Source organism: Hyperoodon ampullatus (assembly GCF_949752795.1).
Source record: "Hyperoodon ampullatus genome assembly, chromosome: 10".
NCBI lineage: Eukaryota > Metazoa > Chordata > Mammalia > Artiodactyla > Ziphiidae > Hyperoodon > Hyperoodon ampullatus.
The window spans coordinates 39,835,785-39,855,886 of NC_136923.1; the positions used below are offsets into that span (position 1 = coordinate 39,835,785).

General features: G+C 40.0%; 1 protein-coding gene across 1 annotated transcript in view; it reads left to right on the plus strand.

Moving 5' to 3' along the window:
* Positions 1-256: 256 nt before the first annotated feature.
* Positions 257-20,102, plus strand: part of QRICH1 (glutamine rich 1) — a gene marked incomplete at its 5' end in the record, with an annotated part of 43,087 nt that continues 23,241 nt past the window's right edge. The window contains one exon of the mRNA XM_079712464.1: positions 257-565. Coding sequence (XP_079568590.1) covers positions 257-565 — 309 coding nt within the window. The remainder of the gene's footprint in view (positions 566-20,102) is intronic.

A 20,102-nucleotide genomic window follows, 5' to 3' on the forward strand; every position in this document is an offset into this window, starting at 1 on the left:
CTTTTGTTTTTTGTTTTCAGTGTGATAGTTTGATTTAAGAAATGTTTATGGAAACAATTTTCAGATGCCATTAACTGAAAAAAAAAAGGTTATTTAATAAAATCTTACTTTGGATTCCAGATGTATACAGCTGCCCTGAATATTCCACACTGATGCAAGAGTGATTGCTCTGTGCATTTCAGTATGTTAAAACAGTGGCATAGTTTTGACTTCTGTCCATTTATTTTATTTCTAGGAACCCTAAGGACTCTGCAATATGAATAATTCTCTGGAGAACACCATCTCCTTTGAAGAGTACATCCGAGTGAAGGCGCGGTCTGTCCCGCAACACAGGATGAAGGAATTTCTGGACTCACTAGCCTCTAAGGGGCCAGAAGCCCTTCAGGAGTTCCAGCAGACGGCCACCACTACCATGGTGTACCAACAGGGTGGGAACTGCATTTACACAGACAGCACCGAAGTGGCCGGGTCTTTGCTTGAACTTGCCTGTCCAGTCACCACCAGTGTTCAGCCACAAACCCAGCAAGAACAGCAGATCCAGGTTCAACAGCCACAGCAGGTTCAGGTAGAAGGGAGATAAATGTTGGTGCATGCTATTGAATAGACTTTTTTTGCCATCAGGGTTTTGGTTAGTAGAGCATCACGTCTATATACAGATGTCAGAGATTATTTTCACCAAGGGGAATATTCTGGTGTTTTTGAAACATTTTATCTTACACAAGGGCTTTCATAGTTAACATAGACTAAAAATATTTGCAACTACTGTAAACTTAAGAGGCTACAGATACTTGCCATTTGCCTTGGAGAACTGAACAGTATAGAAATTAAGAGGTCTTTTGGGACTGGATTTGGATGTGTCACACTGTGTGTGACTGAAGTTCCCCTTCTGTCTGTGTCACCCTGAGCAGATCAAGAACATAGGAGGGCTAGTCTTAGCTCATTACTAAAAGCATATTTGGAACTTTTTTTTTTTAATGGAAAGGCTCTTATTCATGTAGTTGTATGGTTCCATGACTGAACGTCACCTGTAAATTTCTAGGCCGGCATTTGATATTTATAAGCCTCAAGAAATAATGCTAATTGATAATATGCTTACTGAAAGAGGAGAAACTTACTATATTTGCCGAGAAGGTAAGTTTTCCTCTTTAGGGGTCCTTATGTGAAACTAAAACTCTCCTATAGTTACAAATGCTGCTTTCTTGCTACTGTCTATTGTGGTTGCATTTCACTTTGCCCTCCATGACTTCCACCAAGAGAATAGGAAAGGGAGTAGAACATGATGGAGAGGGAAGAGTGTGAAGAGGTATGTTTGGTGAGATAGAAGGTTTTGCCCCTTAGCAGTGTAGGTGAGTATATTGGAAGGACCTGGGCTTTGGAGTTGCATTCTTGGGTTTAAATTTGACCTGACTTCTTATTTGTTGATATTTTCTTAATCTTTTTAGTGCTAGTTTTTTCATCTGTCAGTAGGGATAATACTATTTATTGAGACTGAATGAGATAACAAGAAAGCATCTGGCACATGGAGGGATGCAGTTGTTTATTCTAGTCTCTATAAGGAAGGAAGGGTACAGGAAAGGTAAAAAGAGAAGGCCTGACTTTTCAGTTGAAAAAGTTATTCTGTTTTTTACTGCTTGGATCTTCTTTTTCGTAAGATTAAAATAGTTTGGGAATTGAGTTTAAAGTGTTTTTTGAGACTTTACGTTCAAGATAGCTAATTGAGATCGCCTATTTTCCCAAATCCCTTGTAAATGGAAGAAGAAATAAAATAATAAATCCATGAGATAGGTTCAATATGGTGGACTCATAAGAACACATATTTTCCCATCCTCAGTGACTGAAAAGATACTTAAAAAATTTTTTTTCTAGCAGTGCTGGGAAAAAAAAAAATGCCATCAAAACCCCACTAAATCTTAACCTTTAAAAATTGTGAATCACTATATTGTACACCTGTAACTTATAAAATTGTACGGCAGCTAAACTTCACTAAAAATAATAAATACGGAATGATTTTTTTTTTTTTTTTTTTTTTTTTTTGTGGTACGCGGGCCTCTCACTGTTGTGGCCTCTCCCGTTGCGGAGCGCAGGCTCAGCGGCCATGGCTCACGGGCCCAGCCGCTCCGCGGCATGTGGGATCTTCCTGGACCGCGGCGCGAACCCGTGTCCCCTGCATCGGCAGGCGGACTCTCAACCACTGCGCCACCAGGGAAGCCCTGATTTTTTGTTTTTAAACCTGAATTCCACTAAATCTGAGGAATTGCTGCAAGAGAGGAAGCAAACAGAATCAGGTGATAGAGGAATTCATCTAAGAGAGAAACTTTTAGGAAAGGTGGAGCAGTTCTCAGGGTCCCCTAATCCAAGAAGTAAAGAATACAAAGAGTAGAAGGCTCCTCTGGGGACCCATGTGTTGGGAGTTGATCAAGGACTTTAAAACGTATACACACTCATGTGTCTGCATACATTATGAATAGGTACCAGGTATAGGATGAAAGTGGCTCTGCTGATCAGTGAGGAAAGGATGTATTCCATTAGTGGAGTAAGGCAGTCTACTCCTCTTTTGGAAATAGTCAGATACCTCTCATAATACAAATAAGGTCCAGATGGGTTAAAGAGTCAGAAAACAAGAAAACAGTGAACTATGAAAAGGCAGTATAGAAAGTTTTTGTAATTTTAGGTTGTGGAAAGCCTTCCTAAGGAAAGAAGTAAACTCTGAGATAGCTTTTCCCAATCTTTTTTTACCCTGAAAGAATCTTTGAACTAATTTTCAGGTCTCAGGGGACCGCTGCATAAAAATTACTATATTTACAGCCCATGGAATGTTAGCTTGATCAGCAAGTGATATAATAATTCAATAATAATTATCAGTGCTCTTTTGGTAAGAATCATATTTTTTTTCTACAGGTCTACATTTTAGCCAACCTGTTAGGGTACTTTTGTTTGTTTGTTTTTTTGTTTTGGTTTTTTGCTTTTGCGGTACGCGGGCCTCTCACTGTTGTGGCCTCTCCCGTTGCAGATCACAGGCTCCGGACGCGCAGGCTCAGGGGCCATGGCTCACGGGCCCAGCCTCTCCGCGGCATGTGGGATCTTCCCAGACCGGGGCACAAACCCACGTCCCCTGAGTCGGCAGGCGGACTCTCAACCACTGCGCCACCAGGGAATAGGCTACTTTTTATGTGTGGTTCCCTTTCCCACACAAGTTATCAATTTTAATTCAAGTTATTTGTGTAGGTAGAGGAAACCTCATTTTTTCCTTTAAAAAAAAATTCCCTAGTTGAGGGTTTTTTTTTTTGCTTTATTCAAGTAGTTCTAAAAAATCTTACCACAAATTTCTACCGTACAAGTTGCCGAGATATCGTTTGTGGTATATGATATGTGCAAAAGTAGTTTTTATCTCCTTTATTTAAAATTAAAAATGACTTTTTAGGGAATTCCCTGGTGGTCCAGTGGTTAGGACTCCATACTTTCACTGCCAAGGGCCCAGGTTTGCTCCCTGGTCAGGGAACTAAGCTCCCACAAGCTGCGTAGCGTGGCTGGAAAAAAAAAAAAAAAGACTTGCTGGAGGAAAAAAAAAAAAAGACCTTTTAGCCGAGCATTCTTGGACCAAAGGTTAGTTAAGCCTAGCTTACCTTTCCTGAGACTAATCTTTCTTTCCTTTTCATAAATTAAAAAAATTTTTAAGACAAATATATGTTCATTAATAACTGGCTTAAGCCAAATGGAATTTAATTTTTCTAAAAGTTGGCTTTGTAGATTTAATTTAAATAAAGATTGTAAGTTGTTATTAATGTTACATGAAAGTTGACAGTGTTGATAAATCTAAAGCTATCAAAATCATAAGCCAGGAAATTCCCTGGCAGTCCAGTGGTTTGGACTGGGCACTTCCAGTGCAGGGGACCCAGGTTCAATCCCTGGTGGGGATCCTGCAAGTTGCGCAGCGTGGCCAAAAACAAAAACCTAAGTGTCTTAAATACAATAAAAACTTGTTTTAAAAAAAATCATAAGCCAGACAATATCAATAAATATATGGCTAAAGATACAACTTTATATAAGACTTCGGAAAAACATTTTGAGTGACAGAAAATATGGGCCTAGCAGTTACAAAATTATTTTATACACATGTTTCTTGATCTGTTTTATAGGTCTGTATATTCTTTCTTTAAAGGTATAATTAAAAAATTTTTTTAATTTAATTAATTTATTTTTGGCTGCATTGGGTCTTTGTTGCTGCGTGCGGGCTTTCTCTAGTTGCGGTGAGTGAGGGCTACTCTTCATTGCAGTGCGCGGGCTTCTCATTGCGGTGGCTTGTCTTGTGGAGCACGGGCTGTAGGGCGTGCAGGCTTCAGTAGTTATGGTGCGCGGGCTCTAGAGCGCAGGCTCAGTAGTTGTGGCACACGGGCTTAGTTGCTCCATGGCATGTGGGATCTTCCCGGACCAGGGCTTGAACCCATGTCCCCTGCGTTGGCAGACGGATTCTTAACCACTGCACCACGAGGGAAGCCCTAAAGTTATAATTTTTGAAACTAAAAATAGCACATGAGGTATAGGGAGGTTAACTCATCTTCTGATAGCTAGCATTTGCACCCAAGCTGTTTTAACTCGAGCCTGTGCTCCTAACTAGTGTTTCTAATACACAGGGAACTTACAAAATAGGAAAAAAAAATGATCTAGTGGAAAAATGAACAAAGGATATAAATAGATAGTTCATGGGGGAGGAAATACAGATTGTGCTAGTAAGTATGTCAGAAGATGCTTCATGCTTCTGGTGATTATGGAAGTGTAAGTTTTAAAAATGAAATATGTTTTATTTATTAGATAGGAAAACAGTTATAAAGATTTCACCCAGGGTAGCAAGCGTATAAGAGGGTAAATTAGTGTGATTTTCTTGAGAGTGAATTTGGCAATACTTGCAAATGTTTAAATGTGCGTACCTTTGGCCTTGCATTTGTGTTCACAGATAAATGTGTATATAAGGATATTCACTGCCACATTGCTTATAGTAGTAACACTGGAAACAAGTCACTCTTTCAGTAAGGGAAATAGCAAATAATGATACAACTGTAGTATATTGTCCTGTGCAGCCAGAAGAATGAGGTAGATCTATGTATATTGACAGAGCAGGATGTTTAACAGATTATGGAGTGTCAAAACCAGTTTAGTATCACTGGCTTTTAACATGTGTAGAATGTAGTGGTCCTTAAATAGTAGTAATAAAGCCCAAAACAGTAATTGGGCGGGGTAGTGGGGTACTAAGGAGGAGTGCTTGAATTTTTTTTTTTTTTATTAAACATGAACTACTTTTGTAATTAAAAAAAAAGTGTTGCTTGGGAATATTTTGCTTTGAACTTATATAGGACTATGATTCTTAACCTTTTTTCCCCTATCCCAGACATCTCCATATGTTTGTGTTTATGTATGAAGCCCTTTGCTAGATGTTTAGGTACAGCATTGAACAAGACAGAAAGCTCCCTGACCTTGTGGAACATACATTATAGCTGGGAGGGGTTAGATGATATATAAGATTTTTAAAAATCTTGTTATATAGTGATAAATGCAAAGGAGAAAAACAAAGCAGATGGGGGTGGCCAGGGTAAGCCTTAAAATGCTGGTGACTTTTGAGTTAAGACCAAAGAGAGCTGGTGAATGAGCCATATGGTTATCTGAGGAAAGAGCATTCCAAATCAGAAAGCCCTAAGGTGGGAGCCTGCTTATTTGAAAAATGGCAGAATGGCTGTGTAACTAGAGTGCACTGAGTGAAAGGGTGAGACTAGAGAGGTGACGTGTACACTGAAATATGGAGCTGAACAGACCTGCCTTCTCAATTCAAATGTTAAAAGGCTCTTTGGCTCATAGTATTGTGTCTCAACCTAACCCTTTTGATAAGAATGTAAAATTAGGCCTATATTAATGTTATTTGAAATTTCAAAACAATTTATTACCTTGAAGGCAGAGAGTTTTCTAAGTTGCTTTTTTAAAAAATTGCAGTAAAATTAGATTGCTTTTTTAAAACCATCTGTCGCCATCCCAGAGAGTTTGTTCTGTTCCCAAGAATTTCTCATCTTTCCAGCCTAGAAGCAGCCACATAGCCTGTTAGATTTGACAAAGTAATAATATCCTTAGAACAATGTTAGTGAATTGATGGGAGACAAAGGTCTGTGTCAAAAGTTAATTAGAGTAGCTGTCTGAATAAAACTCACTGTGTCCGTTTACTCTCTGCTACTACCACACTCACACTTTTGGCCCCCAAATGTGTGTTTTTTCCCCCACAATGACCAATTCTTCACACCAGCTGGCTGGCCTATAATTCAATTCAGTTCTGACACTATCTGGAGTTAGCATCAGGTCCCCGCAAGTTAAGGGATCAGTTTCACAAGACTGCCCCCCACTTCTGACACTAGTTGCAAGTCCCAGGTTATCTCACCTGTACTTCTGACTAACTGGCTATAAATTGCGGTTCTCACTACCCCTCCTTGGGTTTGATGATTTGTGAGAAAAGCTCACAGAACTCAGGGAAACACATTTACCAGTTTATTATATAATTAAGGAAATGATAAAGGATATGGTTGAACAACCAAATAAAGAGATATATGGGGCGAGGTTCTGAAGGGTCGTGAATACAGTAGCCTCTGTCCTCATGGAGTTGGGGTGTACCACCCTCCCAGCACGTGAATGTATTCACCAACCCAGGAACTCCCTAAACCCCAAACTTTTGGGATTTTTATGGAGGCTACATCATATAGGTATGATCGATTAGTAACTCAATTTCTAGCCCTTCTTCCCTTTCCAGAGAATGGAGGGTGGGGCTGAAAGTACCAAGTTTCTAATTATGGCTTGGTCTTTGAGGTGACCAGCCCTCATCCAGGTGCCCACCAAAGTTGCCTCATTAGAAAATAATATGGTCCTAGCATTTATATTATCACTTAGGAAATTACAAAGGTCTTAAGAGCTCAGATCAAGAAGCAGAGAAAAGACCAAAAATTATATTACAGTATCACAGTAGCATATGTTTATTTAAGATAGGGAGGCACTTTCTTAAGGCAAAAGGAAGAGCTGTCATGTAAATACCTTCACAGTTTGTACAATACCAGGAAGGCCTAAGTTTCCTGTTGTTGATAGGTCTGCCTGAGCTAGGTGAAGGTGGTTCATTTGGAACTTCATTTTCAAGAGCCCTCTTGAGTTGGGTACTTCCTAAAGCATCCACATGGAGTTAAATGTGTATGCCAGAGAGAAGACCCTCTGATGGTGAATTCTAGGAGTCCGGTTTCACTTTGCACCCATAGAATTTCTTGTTTCTTCTCTGTACTTCTATAGGGCAGAAACTGAGGCTTCTTACAAGGCTGGTTGGTCAGTCTGGTCCTGCTAAGTGAAGGATGCTTTGGGGAAGGAGATTTCTCAGCACTTGATTCTTTTGTTGCTAGAAGTAAAGATCTCAAGCCTTCAGTGGATCAAAGTATAGTTCTTCCTCATTTGTCATCTCAACTTCTGTCCTTCTTCCTCTTTTTGCTGTTGCACATTCCCTCTGTGCTGGGGCAGTCAGTCCCTAACCCCTTACCTCAGTGTAGAATTGCTGAGAGTGAGGAAGGAGGTAATCAAGACCCAGACTGCCCTTAGACAAACATGAGTTCGATCTGCCTCTGATTCTTTAGATATGTGGTTATAGACAAGTGACTTAACCACTTTGAGTCCGTTTCCTTATCTACATCATGGAAATAAAAGAATTTATGTTGTAGTTACTTTGAGGATTCCATAAAATGCTAAGTCCTAAGTACACTGCCTGGCACGTAGTAAGCCCTCAATAAATAAATAACAGCCACTGTTGTTTTCTTCTTCCTCTCCTTCTCCTCATTAGTGCCATTCCTACCTAGGGCCCCAGTTGCTTTTCAAACATTTGAAAAGTAAGTATCCAGACAAATATTTAGAACAAGTATTCCTACTGTGTTGGCAGTTTGCCATTTTTGCTTTTTTAAAAAAAACCATAATGTTACAGATGCAGTTCAAATCTCTAATACCCCTCTGTACATCTTTCTCTCCCAAGGTAAATACTATTTTAAAGTTTTCAACTTGTTTTGATATCTTTTGTATCAATCTGAGTTTTGGTTTTTAGAGAATGTGTCTTGGAGGCTGCACAGCCAGGAACAGGACTCAGGTCACATTGCTAGCCTGCCTTGGCAAAGACCTTCAGCCACACCCCTGGGCACAGGTCCTTGTCCTACCATAGTCTCTCATTGGGATTTATGCCATCCTGTTCCTGTTCCATTTCTGCCGCAATCTTCCACTCTCACCAGAAAATGGAGGTTGTGGTTCCTGCTGCCTCATGTAGCTCCATTTTGAGTCCAGATTTCATGCAGTGTGTCTAATTTGGGAAGCCTTGGTCACACGCCTGCACTCTAGCTGCAGGAGAGGTTGGGACAGTGATTCCAGCTTCTGCCTTGGGGAGGCAGAAGTCATAATGTGGTGTATTCTGCAAACAAGGGTTTGCAGCCAAAAACCGGACTGAAATCAGCTATTCTCTCACTGGCACTTTGTGGGCTGATTGGGGTCCTGATCATCACTTCAGATTGGTAGACTGTTTATTGCTGCCTTTTCTGGCCCTTCATGTCCAGTCTTTTTTTTTTTTAATTTTATTGAAGTATAGTTAATTTACAACGTGTTAATTTCTGCTATACAGCAGAGTGACTCCATTATACATATATATATTCTTTTTCATATTTTTTCTTTGGCTGCATTGGGTCTTTGTTGCCATGTGCTGGCTTTCTCTAGTTACAGTGAGCGGGGGCTACTCTTCGTTGCAGTGCACAGGCTTCTCATTCTGGTGGCTTCTCTTGTTGCAGAGCATGGGTTCTAGACGCGTGGGCTCAGTAGTTGTGGCTCATGGGCTCTAGAATGCAGGCTCAGTAGTTGTGGCGCACAGGCTTAGTTGCCCCGCGGCATGTGGGATCTTCCCGGACCAGGGATCGAAACCCTGTCCCCTCCATTGGCAGGCGGATTCTTAACCACTGGGCCACCAGGGAAGTTCCCGTATTTTTTTCCATTATGGTTTGTCACAGAATATTGAGTATAGTTCCCTGTGCTGTACAGTAGGACCTTGTTTACCCGTCCTATATATAATAGTTTATATCTGCTAATCCCAAACTCCCAATACTTCCCTCTCCCACCCCTCCTCCCCCTTGGCAACCACAGTCTGTTCTCTATTTCTGTGAGTCTGTTTCTGTTTTGTAGATAGGTTCATTTGTGTCATACTTTAGATTCCACATATAAGTGCTGTAAATTGTATTTGTCTTCCTCTTTCTTGATTTACTTCCCTTAGTATGATCATCTCTAGGTCCATCCATGTTGCTGCAAATGGCATTATTTCATTCTTTTTAATGGCTGAGTAGTATTCCATTTTGTGTGTGGGGGTGTGTGTGTGTGTGTATACACCACATCTTTTTTATCCATTTATCTGTCAGTGGACACATCCAGTCTTCTACCCATGTTTAAATCTCTTCCCTCACCATATCTACATTCATTTGTATAATAAGAGTTTGGTAAATGTTTGATAGTTGGATAAAGATTTCACCACTTTCAGAAGAGCATTTTTTGAACAGTGAAATTCTACCAACGTTTTGCTGACTAGTTAGTAAAAGGCACAGATATGTTTGGATCCCAAGTGCTGTGATTCCTCACTTAGTGGGGTCTTCTGGCACATTGAGCACTGTTCTCAGTAGTTCCTCCTCAGTGAGACTCAGAATATGAAATAGAATGTAAGCTACATATGTTATTCTAAATTTTCTAGTAGCCCCTTTTATAAAAGGGGGAAAAGAATGAGGTGAAATTGACTTTTTAAAATCACATTTTATTTAAACTGATGTATTTCAACATGTACTCAGTCTTACATTATTGATGAACTATTTTACCATTTTTTTTTTGGCACAAATCTTTGAAATCTGATTGTGCTTTGAACTTGTAAGCACATTGTAATTTGGAGTAGCCACATTTTAAGTGATTGCCAAGTACATGTAACTAATGGATGTTGGACCAAAATTGTTTCTGAGGTGGAATTCAGAAATTGACCCAACACACTGACCCAGTTTATTCTTGTTTAAATAAAATACTGGTTTTATACTCAAAGTAGCCAAAAACAAAAAAAAATCCAAAAATGGTATTAGATATGTATTTTTTTTAGTGTCAGTGATTGGAAGAAAACATTCCTAAGAGGGGTAATATATATGTTACTTCATGGTTTCTCATTGTTCCTTAGCTGGAGTACTTAGTCCTTCTGTTGTGTTGAGCTCTGTATTGCTTAGGTACTGAATGACAGAGGAAAAGGAAATAGATTATTCATCTGCAAACAGGTTAAGAACCTAGACAAGTGAGGTCCAATAGAACTTATACACGAATGGTTATCAAACTTTAGGGTACATTAGAATCACCTTGAAGGTTTCTTAAAACAAAAATGGCTACCCCCCCCAATTCTAATTCAGTAGGTCTGGGGTCACTCCTGAGAATTTGCATCCCCCCTGCCCTCCAGTTTTACTGAGATATAATTGACATGCAGCACTGTGTAAGTTTAAGGTGTAGAGCTCAATGATTTTATTTACATATATTGTGAAACGGTAACCACAGCAAGTTTAGTTAATATCTGTCATCTCATATACAGAAAAAGAAAAGAGTATTTTTTCCTTAGTGATGAGAACGCAAGGATTTACTCTTTTTTTAAAAAAAAATATTTATTTATTTATTTTTAAATTTATTTTTGGCTGTGTTGGGTCTTCGTTTCTGTGCGAGGGCTTTCTCTAGTTGCAGCAAGCGGGGGCCACTCTTCATCGTGGTGCGTGGGCCTCTCACTATCACGGCCTCTCTTGTTGTGGAGCACAGGAGACGGGCAGGCTCAGTAGTTGTGGCTCACGGGCCTAGTTGCTCCGTGGCATGTGGGATCTTCCCAGACCAGAGCTCGAACCCATGTCCCCTGCGTGGGCAGGCAGACTCTCAACCACTGCGCCACCAGGGAAGCCCAAGGATTTACTCTCTTTTAACTTTCATGTTCACCATAAAGCAACCTTAACTATAGTTAACATGTTGTGCTTTATATCCCTAGTACTTAGTTATCTTATGACTGGAAGTTTGTACCTTCTGACCACCTTCATCCAATTCCTCCTCCCTCTGCCCCCTACCTTTTGTAGCCACAAATCTGATCTCTTTTTCTGAGTTTGGTTGGGGTTTTGTTTGTTTTTTACATTTTACATATATTGTAAACGAGATCATGTGGTACTTGTCTTTCTCTGTCTGATTTATTTCACTTAGCATCATGCCCTCAGCATCCATCCACGTTGTCACAAATAGCAGAATTTCCTCCCTTTTTATGGCTGAATAATATCCATGGTATATATATATATTCCAGAACTTCTTTATCCATTCATCCATTGATGGATGCTTAGATTGTTCCCATGTCTTGGCCATTGTAAATAATGCTGCTTTGAATATGGGGATGCAGATATCTCTTCAACAGTCTTTTCGTTTCCAGAGAATGTGCATTTTTTAACAAATTCCAGGTTGATGCTGATGCTCCTGTGCTGTGGACCACATTCAGACATACTTTCTGAAAAACTTATGTACTCAGTTAAATAAAGAATCTAGGAAAGAAGTCATGAGAACAAAAGAAACAGAACCAGCTCAGAGGTGAGATCGAAATTCCAGTCTGTACAGAAGACCCAGAATGCAGTCTGTCCAGGTTGAAATAGGAAGTTAGAATGCTCAAGAAGAAATTAATTAGCACTGTACATACTATGTGATCAAGAACGCAGAAGTATAGTTATTTAAAGTATATCTCTTCTGATCAACGGGTGGGAGGGAAAGCAGTTAAAAACTCTGGAAAAGGTGGTGGAGAGAGCTGAATGAGAAGTAACAATTCAAATGTGAAAGGAACTTGAAATATAATGTGACTTATGAGGGATCGATAGAAGGTAAGAAACAGTGCTTTTGGAAACAGTGAAACCAAATTCATTCCCCCAGAAATGTCCCCCTCCTCCATTGATGTATCACTTTTCTAGCATATACATGTCTTTGGGATGATCTTTTTCCTTTTTGTATTTCTTTAGAATCCTTTTAGATCTAGGCTTAAGTTTCAAACTGCCTTTTTTCTTTAATTTTTTGTTTAGTTATCAGTTTGTTTTCTGTGACAATTTACCTAGGTGTTTTAACCTTGTAAATTAAACAGTTAATAAAGCACAATACCAACCTCTGAATGCCTTTCTTAGATTTTTGTCTTTTCTTTCTTTTTTTTTTAAAGAGGAATCTTGTAGGAGCTTTTTTTTAAAGAAAAAAAAATTTATTTATTTATGGCTGCATTGGGTTTTCATTGCTGTGCGCAGGCTTTCTCTAGTTGTGTCGAGCAGGGGGCTGCTCTTCGTTGCAGTGTGCAGGCTTCTCTTGTTGTGGAGCACGGGCTGTAGGCGCGCGAGCTTCTGTAGTTTTGGCACACAGGCTTCAGTAGTTGTGGCTTGCGGGCTCTACAGCACAGGCTCAGCAGTTGTGGTGCACGGGCTTAGTCGCTCCGCAGCACGTGGGATCTTCCCAGACCAGGGCTCGAACCCGTGTCCCCTGCATTGGCAGGTGGATTATTAACCACTGCACCACCAGGGAAGTCCTTAGGAGCTTTCTTAGTGTGAAGAAATACTCAAAGTTCAGCTATTCCGTCAATTCACTTTAAGAAAAAATTAATTTATTTAATTTATTTATTTTTGGCTGTGTTGGGTCTTCGTTGCTGCATGCGGGCTTTGTGTAGGTGCGGTGAGCAGGGGCAACTCTTCGTTGTGGTGTGTGGGCTTCTCATTGAGGTGGCTTCTCTTGTTGCCGAGCACGGGCTCTTGGCACGTGGGCTCTAGAGCACAGGTTCGGTAGTTGTGGCGCACGGGCTTAGTTGCTCTGCGGCACGTGGGATCTTCCTGGACCAGGGCTCAAACCCATGTCCCCTGCATTGTCAGGCGGATTCGTAATCACTGCGCCACCAGGGAAGCCCCCTTCAATTCACTTTTAATTTTCTGTCCTCCTAAGTTCAAGTAAAATTTAAAAAAAAAAAATTTTTTTTTTTACTCCACTGAGGTTACAGATTTTCACTATGACTATGCAGTAATTATCTAACCAGATAAAAAATTATGTTTTTATATAAATAAAAAATATGAAGGAGGTTAATACAAATAACGTTCAATTTCTTATTGACTTATCCCTATGGGGAAAGGTTATAAACACATAATTGATACCTTATCCAATATCTTGACATTGGTAAGGAAATGTCAGAAAGTGCTTTAACTTTTACTCCCTTAATTTTAATTTCTAACTACTTTGGATATAAAGTGGCATCAGATTATTTGTGCCTGTTTGTTGTGTAGTGAGGGGTAAATGCCTTCAGTTCTGATTCCTTAGTATTTTTGCTAACTTGTTTCTTTTGGAAGATTGAATTTTGATAAATTGTTTCTAAGAAAAGTCAATTTAAAGAGATACAGTAAATGAATGAACTACAATAACTACAATAAGATTTTTGACATCTTGTTTTTAAGCAAGTAACAATATAGTTTAAAAACATATTGTGTTGGGACTTCCCTGGTGGCGCAGTGGTTAAGAATCTGCCTGCCAGTCCAGGGGACCACGGGTTTGAGCCCTGTCCGGGAAGATCCCACATGCCTCAGAGCAACTAAGCCCGCGCACCACAACTGCTGAGCCTGTGCTCTAGAGTCCACAAGCCGCAACTACTGACCCCGTGTGCCACAATGAATGAAGCCCGCGCGCCTAGAGCCTGTGCTCTGCAACAAGAGAAGCCACTGCAATGAGAAGCCCGCGCACCTCAACAAAGAGTAGCCCCCGCTCTCTGCAACTAGAGAAAAGGCCGCGCACAACGATAAAGACCCCACGCAGTCCAAAAAACAAAACAAACAAACAAAACCCATACTGTGTGTTTAACTCTGCAACAGTGGTTCTTAAAGAGTAGTTCAGGGACTGGTAGTCCTCAGCTCCCTTTCAGGGTTCCTCAGAGTTAAGGCTGGTTTTTTTAAAAATTAATTAATTAATTGATTGATTGATTGGCTGCGTTGGGTCTTTGTTGCTGTGTGGGCTTTCTCTAGTTGTGGTGAACAAGGGCTACTCTTTGTTGCGGTGCGTGGGCTTCTCATTGCAGTGCCTTCTCTTTGCTGCGGAGCACAGGCTCTAAGGCACTTGGGCTCAGTAGTTGTGGCTCACGGGCTCTAGAGTGCAGGCTCAGTAGTTGTGGTACACGGACTTAGTTGCTCCACAGCATGTGGAATCTTCCTGGACTAGGGCTCGAACCCGTGTCCCTTCCGTTGGCAGGCGGATTCTTAACCATTGTGCCACCAGGGAAGTCCAAGGCTGTTTTTATTATAATATGAAGATGTTTATTTGCCTTTTTCACTCTCATTCTCTCATGAGTGTACAGTGGAGTTTTGCAGAGGCCATGTATGATGTGTCACAACAGATTGAATGCAGAAGCAAGTATGAGAATGCAGTTGTCTTCAGTTAAATCATCCATTAAAGAGATTTGCAAAGACGTAAAATAATGCAGCTTTTATTATAAATTTTTTGTTTTGGCAAATAAAGTTATTTTTCATAAGAATATGTTATTTATGTTGACATTTATATTGGTTTATGTGGTGATTTTTTTGGAATTTTGGAATTTTATTTTTTTATACAGCAGGTTCTTATCAGTTATCCATTTTATACATATTACTGTATGTATGTCAATCCCAATCTCTCAATTCATCACACACACCCCCACCCCCCACACCACTTTCCCCCCTTGGTGTCTATACGTTTGTTCTCTACATCTGTGTCTTTATTTCTGACCTGCAAACCGGTTCATCTGTACCATTTTTCTAGGTTCCACATATATGCATTAATATACGATATTTGTTTTTCTCTTTCTGACTTACTTCACTCTGTATGACAGTCTCTAGATCCATCCACGTCTCTACAAATGACCCAATTTCATTCCTTTTTATGGCTGAGTAATATTCCATTGTATATGTATACTGCATCTTCTTTATCTATTAGTCTGTCGATGGACATTTAGGTTGCTTCCATGTCCTAGCTATTGTAAATAGTGCTGCAATGAACATTGGGTGCATGTGTCTTTTTGAATTATGGTTTTCTCTGGGTAGATGCCCAGTAGTGAGATTGCTGGTTCATACGGTAATTGTATTTTTAGCTTTTTAAGGAACCTCCATACTGTTCTCCATGGTGGCTATATCAATTTACATTCCCACCAACAGTGCAAGAGGTTCCCTTTTCTCTACACCCTCTCCAGCATTTGTTGTTTGTAGATTTTCTGATGATGCCCATTCTAACTGGTGTGAGGTGATACCTCATTGTAGTTTTGATTTGCATTTCTCTAATAATTAGTGATGTTGAACAGCTTTTCATGTGCTTCTTGGCCATCTGTATGTCTTCTTTGGAGAAATGTCTGTTTAGGTCTTCTGTCCATTTGTGGATTAGGTTTTTTTTTTTTTTTTTTTTTGTGGTACGCGGGCCTCTCACTGTTGTGGCCTCTCCCGTTGCGGAGCACAGGCTCCGGATGCACAGGCTCAGCAGCCATGGCTCACGGGCCCAGCCGCTCCGCGGCATATGGGATCCTCCCAGACCGGGGCACGAACCCGTATCCCCTGCATCGGCAGGCGGACTCTCAACCACTGCGCCACCAGGGAGGCCCCTTTTTTTTTTTAATATTGAGCCGCATGAGCAGTTTTTGGAGATTAATCCTTTGTCCGTTGATTCGTTTGCAAATATTTTGTCCCATTTCGTCGTTTGTAGTTTCCTTTGCTGTGCAAAAGCTTTTAAGTTTCATTAGGTCCCATTTGTTTATTTTTGTTTTTATTTCCATTACTCTAGGAGGTGGATCAAAAAAGATCTTGCTGTGGTTTATGTCAAAGAGTGTTCTTCCTATGTTTTCCTCTAAGAGTTTTATAGTATCCGGTCTTACATTTAGGTCTCTAATCCATTTTGAGTTTATTTTTGTGCATGGTGTTAGGGAGTGTTCTAATTTCATTCTTTTACATGTAGCTGTCCAGTTTTCCCAGCACCACTTATTGAAGAGACTGTCTTTTCTCCATTGTATATCCTTGCCTCCTTTGTCATAGATTAGTTGACCATAGATGTGTGAGTTTATCTCTGGGCTTTCTGTCCTGTTCCATTGATCTATATTTCTGTTTTTGTGCCAGTACCATATTGTCTTGATTACTGTAGCCTTGTAGTATAGTCTGAAGTCAGGGAGTCTGATTCCTCCAGCTCTGTTTTTTTCCCCTCAAGACTGCTTTGGCTATTTGGGGTCTTTTGTGTCTCCATACAAATTTTAAGATTTTTTGTTCTAGTTTTGTAAAAAATGCCACTGGTAATTTGATAGGGATTGCATTGAATCTGCAGATTGCTTTGGGTAGTATAGTCATTTTCACAATATTGATTCTTCCAATCGAAGAACATGGTATATCTCTCCATCTGTTTGTGTCATCTTTGATTTCTTTTTTTTTTTTTTAATTTTTGGTTGCGTTGGGTCTTCGTTGCTGAGCACAGGCTTTCTCTCTCGTTGCAGCAAGTGGGGGCTACTCTGATGCGGTGCGCTAGCTTCTTATTGCGGTGGCTTTTCTTTGTTGCAGAGCATGGGCTCTAGTCGCACGGGCTTCAGTAGTTGTGGCTCACAGGCTCTAGAGCGCTGGTTCAGTAGTTGTAGTGCATGGGCTTAGTTGCTCTGTAGCATGTGGTATCTTCCTGGACCAGGGCTCGAGCCCACATCCCCTGCATTGGCAGGTGGATTCTTAACCACTGCACCACCGGGGAAGCTTCATCTTTGATTTCTTTCATCAGTGTCTTATAGTTTTCTGAATACAGGTCTTTTACCTCCTTAGGTAGGTTTTTTCCTAGATATTTTATTCTTTTTGTTGCAGTGGTGAATGGGATTGTTTCCTTAATTTCTCTTCCTGATCTTTCATTGTTAGTGTATAGGAATGCAAGGGATTTTTGTGCATTAATTTTGTATCCTGCAGCTTTACCAAATTCATTGATTAGCTCTAGTAGCTTTCTGGTGGCATCTTTAAGATTCTCTATGTATAGCATCATGTCATCTGCAAACAGAGACAGTTTTACTTCTTTTCCCATTTGTATTCCTTTTATTTCTTTTTCTTCTCTGATTGCTGTGGCTAGGACTTCCAAAACTGTGTTGAATAATAGTGGTGAGAGTGGACATCCTTGTCTTGTTCCTGATCTTAGAGGAAATGCTTTCAGTTTTTCACCATTGAGAATGATGTTTGCTGTGGGTTTGTCGTATATGGCCTTTATGATGTTGAGGTAGGTTCCCTCTGTGCTCACTTTCTGGAGAGTGTTTGTCATAAATGGGTGTTGAATTTTGTCAGAAGCTTTTTCTGCATCTATTGACATGATCTTATGGTTTTTATTCTTTAATTTGTTAATATGGTGTATCACATTGATTGATTTGCATATATTGAAGAATCCTTGCATCCCTGGGATAAATCCCACTTGATTATGGTGTATGATCCTTTTAATGTGTTGTTGGATTCTGTTTGCTAGTATTTTGTTGAGGATTTTTGCATCTATATTCATCAGTGATATTGGTCTCTAATTTTCTTTTTATGTAGTATCTTTGTCTGGTTTTCATATCAGGGGTGGTGGTGGCCTCATGGAATGAGTTTGGGAGTGTTCCTTCCTCTGCAATTTTTTTTTTTTTTTTTTTTTTTTGTGATATGCAGGCCTCTCACTGTTGTGGCCTCTCCCGTTGCAGAGCACAGGCTCCGGATGTGCAGGCTCAGCAGCCATGGCTCACGGCCCCAGCCGCTCCGCGGCATGTGGGATCTTCCTGGACCGGGGCACGGACCCGTGTCCCCTGCATCGGCAGGCGGACTCTCAACCACTGTGCCACCAGGGAAGCCCCTCTGCAATTTTTTGGAAGAGTTTGAAGAGTTTGAGAAGGATGAGTGTTAGCTCTTCTATAAATGTTTGATAGAATTCACCGGTGAAGCCATCTAGTCCTGGACTTTTGTTTGTTGGAAGATTTTTAATCATAGTTTCAATTTCATTACTTGTGACTGGTCTGTTCATATTTTCTATTTCTTCCTGCTTCAGTCTTGGAAGGTTATACCTTTCTAAGAATTTGTCCATTTCTTCCAGGTTGTCCATTTTATTGACATAGAGTTGCTTATAGTAGTCTCTTATGATGCTTTGTATTTCTGCCGTGTCCGTTGTAACTTGTTTTTCATTTCTAATTTTATTGATTTGAGTCCTCTCCCTCTTTTTCTTGATGAGTCTGGCTAAAGGTTTATCAATTTTCTTTATCTTCTCAAAGAACCAGCTTTTGGTTTTATTGATCTTTGCTATTCTTTTCTTTGTTTCTATTTCATTTATTTCTGCTCTGATCTTTATGATTTCTTTCCTTCTACTAACTTTGGGTTTTGTTTTTTCTTCTTTCTCTAGTTCCTTTAGGTGAAAGGTTAGATTGTTTATTTGAGATTTTTCTTGTTTCTTGAGGTAGGCTTGTATTGCTATAAACTTCCCTCTTAGACCTGCTTTTGCTGCATCCCATAGATTTTGGATCATCATGTTTTCACTGTCATTTGTCTCTAGGTATTTTTTGATTTCCTCTTTGATTTCTTCAGTGATCTCTTGGTTATTTAGTAATGTATTCTTTTTCTTTTTTTTTTTATTAGTAGTAATGTATTCTTTAGCCTCCATGTGTTTGTGTTTTTTACATTTTTTCCCCTGTAATGGATTTCTAATCTCATAGCAGTGTGGTCAGAAAAGATGCTTGATATGATTTCAATTTTCTTAAATTTACCAAGGCTTGATTTTTGATGCAAGATGTGATCTATCCTGGAGAATGTTCCATGTGCCCTTGAGAAGAAGGTGTAATCTGTGGTTTTTGGATGGAATGTCCTGTAAATATCAATTAAATCTATCTGGTCTGTTGTGTTATTTAAAGCTTATGTTTCCTTATTAATTTTCTGTCTGGATGATCTGTCCATTGGTGTGAGGTGTTAAAGTCCCCCACTATTATTGTGTTACTGTCGATTTCCTCTTTTATAGCTGTTAGCAGTTGCCTTATGTATTGAGATGCTCCTATGTTGAGTGCATATATATTTATAATTGTTATATCTTCTTCTTGGATTGATCCCTTGATCATTATGTAGTATCCTTCCTTGTCTCTTGTAACATTCTTTATTTTAAAGTCTATTTTATCTGATATGAGTATTGCTACTGCAGCTTTCTTTTGATTTCCATTTGCATGGAATATCTTTTTCCATCCCCTCGCTTTCAGTCTGTATGTGTCCCTAGGTCTGAAGTGGGTCTTTTGTAGACAGCATATATATGGGTCTTGTTTTTGCATCCATTCAATGAGCCTGTGTCTTTTGGTTGGAGCATTTAATCCATTCACATCTAAGGTAATTATCAATATGTATGTTCCTATTACCATTTTCTTAATTGTTTTGGGTTTGTTTTTGTAGGTCCTTTTATTCTCTTGTGTTTCCCGCTTAGAGAAGTTCCTTTAGCATTTGCTGTAGAGCTGGTTTGATGGTGCTGAATTCTCTTAGATTTTGCTTGTCTGTAAAGCTTTTGATTTCTCCATCAAATCTGAATGAGATCCTTGCCGGGTAGAGTAATCTTGGTTGTAGGTTCTTCTCTTTCATCACCTTAAATATGTCGTGCCACTCCCTTCTGGCTTATAGAGTTTCTGCTGAGAAATCAGCTGTTAACCTTTTGGAAGTTCCCTTGTGTGTTATTTGCCGTTTTTGCCTTGTTGCTTTCAATAATTTTTCTTTGTCTTTAATTTTTTTTTTTTTTTTTTTTTTTTTTTTTTTTTTTTTGCGATACGCGGGCCTCTCACTGCTGCGGCCTCTCCCGTTGCGGAGCACAGGCTCCGGACGCACAGGCTCAGCGGCCATGGCTCACGGGCCCAGCCGCTAAGCGGCATGTGGGATCTTCCCGGACCAGGGCACGAACCCGTGTCCCCCGCATCGGCAGACGGACTCTCAACCTCTGCGCCACCAGGGAAGCCCCTGTCTTTAATTTTTACAAATTTGATTACTGTGTATCCTGGCATGTTTCTCTTTGGGTTTATCCTG